Raw genomic sequence first — 12,264 nt, 5'->3', positions numbered from 1 at the left:
CCGCAGCCCCATCCTCGTGGGCTCTTTCCCGCAGCCCCATCCCCGTGGATCCGTCCCCGCAGCCCCATCCCCGTGGATCCGTTCCCGCAGCCCCATCCCCGTGGATCCGTTCCCGCAGCCCCATCCCCGTGGATCTGTTCCTGCAGCCCCACCTCCGCGGGCTCTTTCTCGCAGCCCCATCCCCGTGGATCCGTCCCCGCAGCCCCATCCCCGTGGGCTGCCCCAGCCCGGTGCCGGCGGCGCAGCCAAGACACAGAGACGGTGTTTGCGCGTGTCCCGCGCAGTCACGGGTGGGTGTTTAGCGGGGCGATGCGGGTGTACACGGGTGCGCGGACACGCGCGGCGGTGGACGCGCGGACACGCGCGCGGGGCGGGACGGGCGCGCTCCCGGCGGGGTCCCACGACGGCTCCGCGGGCGGCGGCGCCCGGGACGCCCCCGCAGCCGGTCCCGCGGCCCCCCGGGCGCGGGAGGCTCCTCCCGCGGCTCAAAGGGCTCGCAGCGGGGCCTGGCCGGGCGCGGGGGTCCCCGGAGAGCAGCGGGGGGCCGGGCCGCCCTCCCCCCGCCCCGCCGCTCGCCCGGGCTCCGCCGCCCGCTTCCCCATGAGCCCCACGAAGAAATCGTGCATGTCCCCTGCGGAGAGACCGGCCGTCAGCGGCCCCGGCCCCGGCGGCGGCACCGGCACCGTCACCGGTACCGGGCGGGACTTACGCTTCTGCTGCGCCGCGGGGGGACCTGGAAGAGACCGAAGCGGGTGAGAGGGGCCCGGGCGGACCGAGAGCCCCCCACCCCGAGCCCCCCCCAGCCCCTCACCGGCGCCCTGCTCCCGCAGCAGCTCCAGCGCGGCGGCGGCAGCGGCGGCGGCCCCGGGGCTGCCGCGGGCGCTCCAGCGCAACGGCTCCGGGACGGGCATCCCCTGCGGGAGCGAAGAGGGTGAGCGCGATGGGAAGGGATCCGAGGGGCTCCTGGGAGTCCGGGCTCCGCCCGCCGCGCCCCCTCACGACGGCCGTACCTGGGCGGGGGGCGCGGGGTCCTGCGGGGCGGCGGCGAGGGGGCGGCGGGCGAGGGCGAGCGGCAGTGCCAGGACGAGCAGCACCGCCAGCACCGGGCGGCTCCTCATCCTCGGCGGGGGTCTGGGGGCGCGGTCAGCGGCGGAGCGGCGGGGCCCGGGGCCGCCCCGAGCCGGTGCCCCCTCGACGGGGCGGCCCGGGACGAGCCCGGGACCGGACCGGGCTCTGGGGAGGGAAAGCAGCGAGACGGGAGACGGGGGGACGGGGGGCGACGGGACCCCCACTCGGGTCCGCGAGGGAGGGACCGTGCCGGTGTCCCGGGGAGGGGGCTGCACCCCGGGGGTGCCTTACAGAGGTGGGGGGGGCTGTTACGGGGTGTGCAGGGGGACACGGCCCTGCTGTTGCCCCGGGGGTCCCGTGTCCCTGCTCGTGCCCGTGGTGCCCCGTTTGTGCCGTCACACATTGCTCAGACTGTGCAAACACGCACGAATGTGGGCACGGCGGGCACGGGCACGGCTCGGGCTCTGTCCTGCACGTTCACCCATGTCAGCACACAGGTGTCCCCTGGCACACACGTGCTTGCCCACAGCCAGACTTGCTTCCAGAGCCCCCCGAAACCCTCCCCGAATTCAAGGTACACCTTCACCCCCTCTCTCCTCCCTCCCGTGCCCTCCCGGGTGCCATCCCGAACCCCTGCCCCTCTTCCCTCTGCCTTCCCTCAGCCCCAGCGGGACAGGGACAGGGCTCAGCAGCCCCCACGGACCCTGGGAAAGCCCCGGGGCTTGCAGGCCACGGGGACACAGACCTGCCGAGCCCTCCGGTGCTGCCTGGTGCGGGGCCAGGGGCCGAGGGACCCTCGTCACTGGTGGCTGCAGAGCAGGGACGCCTCGAGGAGCGGTGGGCAGCGGTGGTGGTGGTGGTGGTGGGCAGCAGTGGTGGTGGGCAGCTCCAGTGGCTCCCCCAGCACGGGCTCAGCCGGGAGGCGAAGTACGGTGGCACCAGCTGCTGCACGGCGCTAAATAAGGGGCTCTGCCCATGGCACGGCGGGGGTGGGTGAGAGGAGAGCTGCCAATGGGGGCCGGGGGGGGGTGGTACCCCCACCCTGCAGCTTCACGCCCACGCAGGCACCATGACACCGACAGCACCCGTCGCACACGCGGAGTCACGCTGCGACACGCGTGTGCCCACGCAGCCACACCGGCCCCCCACGGCACCCGGGCTGGGGGGTCAGCACACGGGCACTGTGCCCACGCTGCCCCCGGCCCCTCGTTACAGGGATGTGCCCCCTGTCACGACGTGTCTGTTGGGAACACACACGGTGGGATGGTCCTGGCTGGATGCCGGACTCTGCAGCTGGGGTTTGGGGTTCTCGCAGCTCAGGGGGATCGGTCGCGCTCCCACCACGCACACGGGATGCACACGCATGTTCATCTGCGCACACGAACACACGTGTGCCCCCCCCAAACACACATGTGCCCACACACACACAAACACACGTGTGCCCACACACAACCCCCTCACACCCTGCCCGTCTCCCCCAACCCCACTCCGGTGCTCCCGGCCTGCCCGCTCCCGTGCCAGGATGTGCCAAGGTGGAAGATGGGGAGGGAAATTCGGGGGGGGAAGCGGAGGGGTGCAAGAAAAGGGGGAACAACTGGGCCAACAAGTGAGAGCCACCGACTTCATCCCGAGCAACAGGTGGCTGCGGCTGCTCTGGTGGCTGCGGCAGCCCCCCGGGAAGGCAGCGGCGGCTCACGTGGCAGCACAGCCCGGGGCAGGGCAGCATCTGCAGTGCCGGGAACGTTAATTAAATCGGAGCCTGGCCAGAGATGGACTAATTAATTAATAACACCTACTTGTGCGATGCCAAGTGCGAGGCAGCCGTGAAGAGCCGCGGTGCCCCGGGCTTGTTTACGGCTCTCGCCCCTCGCCGAGGGAAGGTCCCTGCGCGGGGACGTGACGGAGCCCGCGGGGGGAAGGGGGGAGCCCTCGGCACTGGGGCACGGCCGGGCCGTCAGGGGCCCCCACGCACGCACACGTGCCCCCCCACGTGCAGGAGCTGCCCGCACACGCTCCCCCTGCACGACAAACCCTGTTCCAGGGCCCACCTGGGAGCTGGTGCTGATGGTGACGTGACGGGGAGTTGGCAGCTCCCGAAGGTAACGCGGGTGATGTGTGGGGACAGGAAAAAAACCCTCTCCGAGAGCTCGATCAGTGCAGGAGAGAAAAGGCAAGAAGGGGACACCCTGGCACGGGAGCTGTGGGCTCCGGGGGGGGGTCCCACAGGTCCCTGGGGGCTGCAGCGGTGTCACTGGGGCTGTGTGGTGACTCCCCTCTGTCCCCTGTCCATGCAACCGGTTCCCAAATGCAGCTCCAGTGCCAGCCCGTGTCGGGAGCAACCTGCATGGGGGGTCCTGCAGTGGGGTGGGGGACCCTGGGTAGGGGGGGACGGGGCTGGCCAGTGCAGGGAGGGGGTGCCAGGGACCTCACGTGCAGCCGCCCACAGCTGCCCAGAAATTGCCTCTGCAGCAGCACGAGCCGGGAGCCACTTAATGGGAAAAGTGGCCACAATTTGGGGCCTTTCCAGTCACCAGGAGCCGAGCGCCGGCCGCAATCAGGCAGCAGGAAAGGCTGTGCTGGGCTCTGCCCCCCAGCTCCAGCATCGTGGCACCGTGTCCTGGGGCTCTGGCACGATGGGATCCCCCCACCCCACCTGGAACGGGGTCACCCACTGTGACACCACCCCGGTACCGACACCTCAGCATCCGTTTAATGGGTCTGGAGCGATTCCTGGGCACTGCCAGCACCCGGCAGGGCAGGGGGATGACACGAGGGGGTCGGGGGTGCCGGTGCATGGGTGGGGGTCCCCTCAGTGCACCAGGACCTCCATCTTGTGGCTGCCCTTCTTCTTGCAGATGGGGCCGTCGGGGCCGGCCTTGGGTGACTCCACCACGGTGACAGACACGTCACCCTTCGGGAAGCGGGTGGAGAACCTGGAAAGAGGGGCAGGATGGAGGGGAGTGGGCAGGATGGAGAGGTGGGGTGGGGACACGCCGGGCCCCGCAGTGCCCAGTTTGCTGCCCTGGTGACACCCACCTCTCAGGGGCTGCCTGGTGCTGACAACCACGCCCAGCCCCACCTGCAGTGGCCACACCCACACCAGCCCCGCCCTCTGGGCCCCTCCCGCTACAGCCCTGCCCCGTCCACATTAGTCCTGTCCACAGCAGCCCCTCGTAGCCCTGACCATGACAACCACACCCACTTCAGCCCCGCCCATCACAGCCCCACCCATACTTGTCTGTGATGTGCAGGGTCAGTGCCTGCCCCGTGGTGGCCTCCAGGGTCTGGTGCAGGCGGGCGACCAGCTCGATGAGGTGGTCACTGACCAGCAGGAAGTCGCCCTTGGCCCCCACTGTGGAGACCTGTGGGGCGAGCGGGGGGTCAGCCCTGCTGGGGACCCCTGAGCCCCCAGGGACCCCCCTCCCCAGGTACCTCCTTGAGGTGTAAGACCAGGAAGCCGTCGGAGAAGCGGGTGACGGAGACACTGCGGATGTCACCGAGGCCGAGCACGGTCTTGGGCTGGGCAGTCTTGGGGTCAGCCAGGACCAGGTGCTCGGTTGTGAGGAGCAGCAGGCGCGGGACCGTCTGCAGGCAGGGTCAGCGCGGGCAGGGGGTCAGTGTGGTCCTGTACACCCTCCAGTGGGGACAGGGACGAGGCGGGGACTCACCTTGCCGCTGGCTCTGTTCACCTTCCTCACGGTGTCGGCCATCACCACCTTGTCCTTGGCCACGGCGTGGAGCTTCTGGTACTTGGGGTTCTGCTTCAGCCCCAGGTAATCGCTGCGGAAGGGCTGCTGCACGCTGGGGATGAGCCCGTCAGCCCCCGCTGTCCTGAGCCCCCTCCTCCCCACAGCCCCCAACCCTGGCACCTTTTGGAGTAGAGGGTCTTCTTGTCCTTGAAGAGCTCGCTGGCACAGAGCTTGGCCTGCAGCTGGGCCCGGTGCGACGGCGGCAACTGGTCCCGGTACTTCTTGCACTGCCCAGGGAGGGGGCGATTCAGTGCCACCCCTCGGGTGGGTTGGCACGGAGGGACACAACATCCCAACGGGCATTCCTCCCATCTCCCCCTGCTCCCACCTTCCAGTGGTAGAAGATGCTCTTCAGCTCCTGGTTGGCATCACCCAGGAACTTGTACGGCGCCGGGGGCCAGGTCCGGTCCAGCACCGACAGCGGCGGGAGGTTCTTCGCCAGCCCCACCAGGTACCTGCACACCTGGGGGTGACAGTGCAGTGGGGGGTCAGGAGGGTCCAGCCCCAGGGTGGGGCGCTGGGAAGGTCCCCTCTCCCCCCGGCCCCGCTCACCAGGCGCCGGTAGATGAAGTTGGCCAGGAAGGTGCTGGCGCTGCTGCGGAAATACCTCCTGTACGTCCTGCGCGCCTGCGGGGACGGAGCCGGTGAGGGTGGGGACGCTGGACATCGCCACCATCCCACTGCCAGCCCCCCAAGGACACGGGTGTCCCACCCCCCTGGCCCCATCCCCCTGCCCTCCATCCCCCTGTCCCCCCATCCCCCTGCCCCCATTTGGCCCCAGCAGAGAGGACAGTGGCTCCAGCCCGACAGGGTGGGCAGACAGACAGACAGCCCGGACAGCAGGACAGAGGCAGCGGGAGGGCTGGCCCCGTTACCTGGTACCCTCTCCAGTGAGCAGCGATGGTCGTGGCGGCCGCGCGGCGTCGGCTCTGGGACTTCAGCTCCCGGAGGAGCCGGCGAGACTGCGGGGGGGAGAGCCCAGGGGGCCCAAGGGAGAGACACCAACACAGATATGGAGCGAGAGGGAGAGGCAGGAGAGAGGTAGGAGAGAAGGATGGAAGACGGGGAGAGGAGATGAGGACGGATCTGATCCCACCGTGGGACACACAGAGCCCCCGGTCCCACCATGGGGCACAAGGAGCCCCCGTTCCTCCCCACCCTCTGCCCCCCACCCTCCCGCCCACACCAGCAGACCTGCCAGCCCCGAGCTGCCCAGCCCTCACCTTCCAGCCCCGCGCGTACGCCTGGAGGATCAGTGCCGACCGCTTCGTCTGCTTGTACCGGTTCTTTTGCTGCAGGGGGAGAGGGGGGATGAGCTGGGGCGGCTTGGGACAGCCAGGGGACGAGGGACGGGCAGGGGACACGTGGCCAGGACTGCCCTTCCTCACCGCGTGGCCCCGGAACCAGGCAGAGATGAGGATCTGGCTCTTGCGCATCAGCTGGTACTGGGTCCGGCACCGCCAGCCCCGGACCATCTTCTGGATGAGGGTGACGAGCTGGGCCACGCGCTCCTGGCGCCGCCGCTCCAGGTCAAAGAGCTGGGAACAACCACGGTGAGCGCTGGGGCACCGAGCGGGGACAGGGACCCCCCAGAGCCACTGCTGGGGGCTGCGGCATCGTCCGGGAGCCCCCAGGACAAGCTTGGATCCCCCCGGACTCCCCCATTCCCAGACTCACTGTCCGCGGCGAGCGGATGAAGATCTTGGTGTGGCCGAAGGCCAGCTCCTCCTTGGGGTACGCCAGGTCTGCCAGCAGCGCCTCGGCCCCCTCCCTGCACCGCGGCACAGACGAGGCCTGTCAGAGCCCCCCCGGCAGCCCCCCGGCCCCACAGCCCGGCCCGGCCCCGTTACCTGTCGCTGCCGGCCCAGCGGGGCCACGTGCGGGGGCTGAGCATCTTGTAGCGCTGCAGGAAGGGGCCGTAGAGCTGGCGGAAGGCGTAGCCCGCCCGCCGCACCCGCACGTTCTCCAGCAGCCCCAGGTACCGGACCTGCGCCCGCACCAGCTCCGGCATGAACACCATCGCTGACTTGGTGTCGTTGGGCTTGATGCACCTGGGGAGCGCGGTGGTGGGTCGGGGGGTCCCGCCGGCACGGGAGCCGCGGCCGGGGGTCCCCCTCGGGGCCGGTACCTGATGTAGTTGGGGTTCTTGGAGTAGAGGTTCTTCATCAGCATCGCCACGGAGGACTTGAACTGGAAGCCCGCGGTGGGCGGCAGCTTGAGGGAGACCTTCTGGGGGTCCCCCTCGGGGAAGAGGGAGCGGAGCAGCGCGTGCCGGGCCGCCCACATGGCCTGCGACAGGTCGCGGAAGAGCAGGTCGTTGTTCTTCTCGATGAAGCCCGTCACGTTGTAGGTCACCTGGGGGGTCAGCGGGGTCAGCGCGCGGGGAGGGAGCGGGTCACGGTCAGTGTCTCCGTGCCTGTTCCCAATCCAGCCCTGCGTCTCCTGTGCAAAGCTGGGAAGAGGTCTGGGGTGCTGGGAAGAGGTCTGGGATGCAGAGAAGAGGTCTGGGGTGCAGAGAAGAGGTCTGGGGCTCTGGGAAGAGGTCTGGAGTGCTGGGAAGAGGTCTGGGGTGCAGGGAAAAGGTCTGGGGTGCTGGGAAGAGGTCTGGGGTGCTGGGAAGAGGTCTGGGGTGTTGGGAAGAGGTCTGGGGTTCTGGGAAGAGGTCTGGGGTGCAGGGAAGAGGTCTGGGGTGCAGGGAAGAGGTCTGGGGTGCTGGGAAGAGGTCTGGGGCTCTGGGAAGAGGTCTGGGGTGCAGAGAAGAGGTCTGGGGTGCTGGGAAGAGGTCTGGGGTGCTGGGAAGAGGTCTGGGGCTCTGGGAAGAGGTCTGGGGCTCTGGGAAGAGGACGGAGCCCTGTCAGACCTTGCCGGCGTAGTGGTGGATGCGGAAGCACCGCGCCGGCAGGCTGGTGTCCATGACACGCCGGGCGTTCTGCGTCTCCTTGCTCTCGTAGTGCTTGTGGGTGGCGAAGAGCTGGTTGAGCTTGGTGAGGAAGGTGTCCTCGTTGACCACGCCGGGCCGCAGGCACTCCTCGTCCAGCATGGCCAGGATCCCGCTGGTGCTCTGCACCACCACAGGCGGCGTCACCCCAAACCGGCCCCAGTGAATCCCAGTTCGGGCTCTGCACAGCCCAAACTCGTACTGGGAGCGATGGGGGAAGCTGGGATCCCAAGACCCCGGCACTGAGAGGGCAACTCACGTTCTCGATCAAGTTGCAGATGATGCTGTTGTCGAAAAACTCCACCGGGGTCCACTGGATGCCCTGGGAGCAGAGGGGGGTCAGATACGTGGATTGTCCAAGCCCTGCCCCACGGACGTCCCCAGCTGATGTGGGGCAGGAACTGCAAATCCGGCCACGGGGACGAGGATCCCGGATCCCTTCCTGCCATTGAATCTGCTCCCAGCAGGGAGCGGGGCGAGGGAGGGACGTGCGGCGGAACCGTCTCCGGCACTTCCCCACCCCGGGGGGCCGAGGCTCCTGAGGGCTGTGCTCTGGCCAGGGCTGGGGGTACCTCTCGGACATATTCCTCCTGCTCCTCCTTCAGCGTCATCAGGATGAAGATCTGCTGCAGCTTCTCGTTGCAGTAGTTGATGATGAACTGCTCAAAGCCGTTGTCCTGCAAGAGAAGGGTCCTGCATGGCAGGTGGTGCCCGAGCCCCTGGCCCTGTCCCATGTCCACTCTGCCATCCCCACCCCCGGGATGGGGCCAGGTGGGTCCTGCACTCACCTGGAAGATCTCGAAGCCGTAGATGTCCAGGACACCCATCACCTTCCTCTGCTCACCCGACTTCACCTGGGGAGGTAACAGGGTGTCAGGCTCTGCCCTGGCCCCGTGTGGGGAGGGGGTCCAGGGTCCTGCTGGGGGTCCAGGGTCCCCCGGTGCTCACCTGGATGCTGGTGTTGATGCGGTTCACCAGCCAGTCGAAGAGGCGGCTGTAGATGTTCTTGGCCAGCGCGTCCCGGCCGTAGTAGCCCTGGGCAGAGGGGAGAGGGGCTGGTGCCAGCTCACGGGGGGCTGTGGGGTGTCAGACCCGTGGCCGGGGGTGGTGCCACTCACCTGGGGGACAGTGAGGGTGGTGAGCACCGTCTCGTTCCGCGCCTTCACCGTGCGGGAGCACAGCGCCTGCTCCAGCGTGCCGGGGTCCAGCCCGATCAGCTCGCAGATCTCCTGCAGCTCTGGGGGGGCAGATGGCAGTGCCAGGGCCGAGGGGGGGCCGAGCGGGTCCCCCACCCCCCGTTTCCCATCCCTGCCCCCATCCCTACCCCGGGGCTCGGCGATGCTGCAGGCCTCCATCCCGCTGGCCTGGAAGCTGCTGCTCAGCTGGACGTTGCCCAGTTTGAGCACCACGGCCGTTACCTCCAGCAGCGCCGTCACCTCGGCGGGTGAGAAGCCAATGACCTTCATGGCATCCTGGGCACAGACACGGACAGCTCAGAGGGAGCTGGGGTGGGCCCCAGGGTGTTCGGGAAGGGGGTCCTGGCTTCCCACGGCTACCTGCATGGCACGGAAGTTGGCCGCGTCATCCATGCCAGGCAAGCTGGAGGTCCCCTGGTTCAGGTATCCGTAGTGCTCACAGTCCTGGCGGAGCTTCAGCTGCTCTGGTTGAGGGGAGAGGAGGTGGTGGCTCTGCCATGACCCCTCCCGGCCCCCCCAGCCCCTGTTGCCTCCCCCAAGCCCCCCCAGTGCGGGGTCTGGACGTACGGAGCAGCTGCGCTGAGCCCCCGGCCAGGAGCTGGTAGAAGATGTGGAAGTTCCTCTCGCCCTTCACGTGCCGGACAATGCGGGATTTCTCCAGTAGGTCTGCGGGAGGGGTCAGGGAGGGGTCAGTGTCACCGGGAGGTCAGTGTGGGGCGGGACCCCCCGGGATGGGCAGTGGGTACTCACAGTTGCTGATGACCCCTCCCAGGGGCTCCCCCTTGAAGTCAAACTCCACGTCCATGTACTTTCCCTGAGGGAGGGGGCTGGGGTCAGGGCAGGGGTCCCGGTGGGGGTGGCAGCTCCTCTCCCCACATCCACAGCCCAATCCCCCCTGTGCCCCCAGCCCCAGCAGGGTCCTCATGGCCCGGGCAGGGTCCACCCACCCTCCCCGGGTCACTCACAAATCGGGAGGAGTTGTCATTCCGGGCGGTCTTGGCGTTTCCAAAGGCTGCAGGGGGAGGGTGGGGGGTTATGGTGCAGTCCAGAGGGGCTGTGCCGAGCCCTGGCAGGTCCAGGATGCGAGACGTGGGGCTCAGGATGTGGGGCACTTACCCTCCAGCACGGGGTTGGACTGCAGGAGCTGCTCCTTCACCTTGTTCACCTCCTCCCCTTTGCCGCTCACGGCCGCCACGTAGGACATCACGAGCTTGCTGGCCTCTGCGAGCCAGGGGCCGTGGGTCTGGGGTCGTGGGTGCAGGGCCAGGGGTGCCCAGGCCGTGCCCACAGTCCCACCAGTGCCTCGCAGCCCAGAGAGCCCCAGGGGCAGCCCTGGCCCTACCTGTCTTGCCGGCGCCGCTCTCGCCGGTGATGAGGATGCACTGGTCACTGTCCCGGTCCCGCAGCGAGCGATAGGCATCGTCAGCGATGGCATAGCTGGGGGTGAGGGGGGAGAAGAGGCTGGATGGAGCCATCTGGGGGCTTCAGGAAATGCCAAGACCCCCCGTTGTGGCTGTGAGGTTGCCCCCAGTGGATTCCCTCGGACCCTGATGCCTTGGGATCGCCCACGGGTGAAGCCCTCGGTGGGATCCAGGGGACCGAGGGCCCCACCGGCCTCCCCGTGCTCACATGTGGGGCTTCACAGCGAAGAAGTTGCACTCGTGGTACTCCTGCACCTTCTCGGGGGTGTAGATGGGCAGGGACTGGTAGGGGTTCACCGAGATCACCACATTCCCGATGTACGTCTGTGGGAGAGCAGGACAGGAGGGCGTGAGGGAACGGGAGGACCCAGCCCAGCTCCTGGTGCTCCCCATCCCAGACCCCAAATCCCACTTCCCATCCCAGACTCCACAGCCCTCCCACTCCCCATCCCAGACTCCATATCCCACTCCCCATCCCAGACTCCATATCCCACTCCCCATCCCAGATCCCACATCCCGTTCCCCACTCCAGACCCTGCAGCCCTACCATTCCCCACCCCAGACCCCCCACCCCGCTCCCAGCCCAGCAGCCCCTGTGCCCACGCCCCCCCCGTGCCCACGTAGATGTCGCTGCGGCGGAATCGCTCCTGCAGCGTCTGGAGCAGCGACTCCTCGGTCAGCGGGTCCAGCAGCACCAGGTCAGCCACAGCCTCGGCGTCCAGCAGCGGGGCAGCGTCTTCCATGGCCAGGCAGCTCCGGGGCAGCTGGGGCACGGCAGAGGAGGGGGGGGCTGCAGCCGCGGGCGTGCAGCCCCTTCCCCAAAACACCACCCAGGTCCTCAGCAGCCCCTGGGATCTTGGCTGTTCCCCTTGACACCGGGGCAGGCAGCCCCCGGGGACAGGGGACAAGGCAGCCACACATCCAGAGAGGGCGATTTCCCGGGGCACCCAAATGCCCAGGACCCCGTGGTGGGGCTGGGGGCAGCCGGACGCTGGTGGGGAAGCGGAGCCCGGCCAGGAAACACGGACACCTGGATCCTATTCTTGGAGCAGGGATGAATTGAGCCTCCGCTTCCTCCCTCCTTCCTGGCGGGGGGAAACCGGGGCAGGGAGAGGGTTCCAGCCCCCCCCCCCCCCCCCGACGGGTCACCCCCGAGAGCATGCAGAGCTCCCCCCTCACCATCACGTCTCCAGCACCCTCACCTGTCCCTGACAGCACAGCCGCGTTCCCCGGGTGACCTTCACCCCCGGTTTACAGCTGAGCACGGGGCTGTAAACCCACCCCGCTTATCGGGGCTGGGGAAAGTTCACGGGCGAGGAGGTGGGGAAGGAAGGATGGGGCAAACGGGGCAATGCAGGTGGTGGCTCCAGCAGCCTCTGGAGGTGGCAAAACCTTCCCCGGGTCCCTGCAGCCTCGCCCAGCGCAGGGCACAGGCACCGAGCCCCCCGTGCTGCTGGGTGCGGGACCCCAGGGCGAGCACCCACGGCTGGGAGCCAAAGCAAGAGCCCCCCAGAGCTCCAGGGCAGCGCTGGGCTCACCCCAGTGTTCCCCACGCCCCGTGGGGTGCAGGTGTCCCAGGGTGGGAGCTGTGGGGACGAGGTGCCCCCACATCCAGCCCATGAGGGGGGGATTTGAGGGCTTCGGGTGGTGTCCTGGAGCAGAGGGGTCCCCGACTCACCTCCCGGTCGCAGAGCAGCAACTCCTGGAGTGGCTTCAGCTGGAGCTGCCCCGGAACCGGCGGGGCTCAGCCCAGCCCAGAGCCCGGTGCTGGCTTCGTCCGGCCCATGGAGGGGCGGGGGGGCTGGAGGGCCCTCCCCCGGGGCACCGCGCCCACCCCCGGGGCACCGCGCCCACCCCCGGGGGAAACTGAGGCACGAAGCTCAGCAACCCGC

At 68.9% G+C, this 12,264-nt stretch overlaps 2 protein-coding genes across 2 annotated transcripts; both read right to left on the bottom strand.

The window, feature by feature from the left end:
• Window positions 1–289: 289 nt before the first annotated feature.
• Window positions 290–3,863, bottom strand: LOC116799931 (translation initiation factor IF-2-like). The gene is made up of 7 exons (XM_032713393.1): window positions 3,760–3,863; window positions 2,865–3,003; window positions 2,326–2,439; window positions 1,814–2,073; window positions 1,011–1,233; window positions 812–914; window positions 290–733 (listed from the first exon to the last, which is right to left on the bottom strand). The coding sequence occupies exons 1-7, from the start codon at window positions 3,861–3,863 to the stop codon at window positions 486–488; spliced, it is 1,191 nt and encodes a 396-aa protein (XP_032569284.1). The 3' UTR covers window positions 290–485.
• MYO1A (myosin IA) lies at window positions 3,771–12,148 on the bottom strand. The gene is made up of 29 exons (XM_032713476.1): window positions 12,051–12,148; window positions 10,993–11,136; window positions 10,581–10,696; window positions 10,294–10,388; window positions 10,068–10,172; window positions 9,917–9,963; window positions 9,702–9,765; window positions 9,519–9,617; window positions 9,312–9,415; window positions 9,080–9,227; window positions 8,874–8,992; window positions 8,704–8,790; window positions 8,544–8,609; window positions 8,328–8,432; window positions 8,015–8,077; window positions 7,678–7,878; window positions 6,946–7,172; window positions 6,668–6,868; window positions 6,495–6,588; window positions 6,206–6,355; window positions 6,041–6,109; window positions 5,693–5,779; window positions 5,370–5,444; window positions 5,146–5,280; window positions 4,938–5,044; window positions 4,737–4,869; window positions 4,501–4,653; window positions 4,303–4,430; window positions 3,771–4,001 (listed from the first exon to the last, which is right to left on the bottom strand). The coding sequence occupies exons 2-29, from the start codon at window positions 11,113–11,115 to the stop codon at window positions 3,878–3,880; spliced, it is 3,225 nt and encodes a 1,074-aa protein (XP_032569367.1). The 5' UTR covers window positions 11,116–11,136; window positions 12,051–12,148; the 3' UTR covers window positions 3,771–3,877.
• Window positions 12,149–12,264: the final 116 nt, after the last annotated feature.

Source organism: Chiroxiphia lanceolata, chromosome 30 (assembly GCF_009829145.1).
Source record: "Chiroxiphia lanceolata isolate bChiLan1 chromosome 30, bChiLan1.pri, whole genome shotgun sequence".
Classification (NCBI taxonomy): Eukaryota; Metazoa; Chordata; class Aves; order Passeriformes; family Pipridae; genus Chiroxiphia; species Chiroxiphia lanceolata.
This window is presented reverse-complemented; position numbering and strand designations above follow the sequence as displayed.

Excerpts from the sequence above, each read along its gene's own strand:
- LOC116799931 (XM_032713393.1), bottom strand. The coding sequence starts at position 3,863 with ATGCACCGGCACCCCCGACCCCCTCGTGTCATCCCCCTGCCCTGCCGG. Across the intron at positions 2,440-2,864 it reads TCGCACTTGGCATCGCACAA|ATGAACATGCGTGTGCATCC; the intron begins GTAGGTGTTATT and ends TCGTGTGCGCAG. Across the intron at positions 1,234-1,813 it reads AGCACCGGAGGGCTCGGCAG|AGCCCGGTCCGGTCCCGGGC; the intron begins GTCTGTGTCCCC and ends TTCCCTCCCCAG.
- MYO1A (XM_032713476.1), bottom strand. The coding sequence starts at position 11,115 with ATGGAAGACGCTGCCCCGCTGCTGGACGCCGAGGCTGTGGCTGACCTG. Across the intron at positions 6,589-6,667 it reads CGCTGGGCCGGCAGCGACAG|GGAGGGGGCCGAGGCGCTGC; the intron begins GTAACGGGGCCG and ends GCCGCGGTGCAG. Across the intron at positions 4,870-4,937 it reads AAGACCCTCTACTCCAAAAG|CGTGCAGCAGCCCTTCCGCA; the intron begins GTGCCAGGGTTG and ends GCTCATCCCCAG.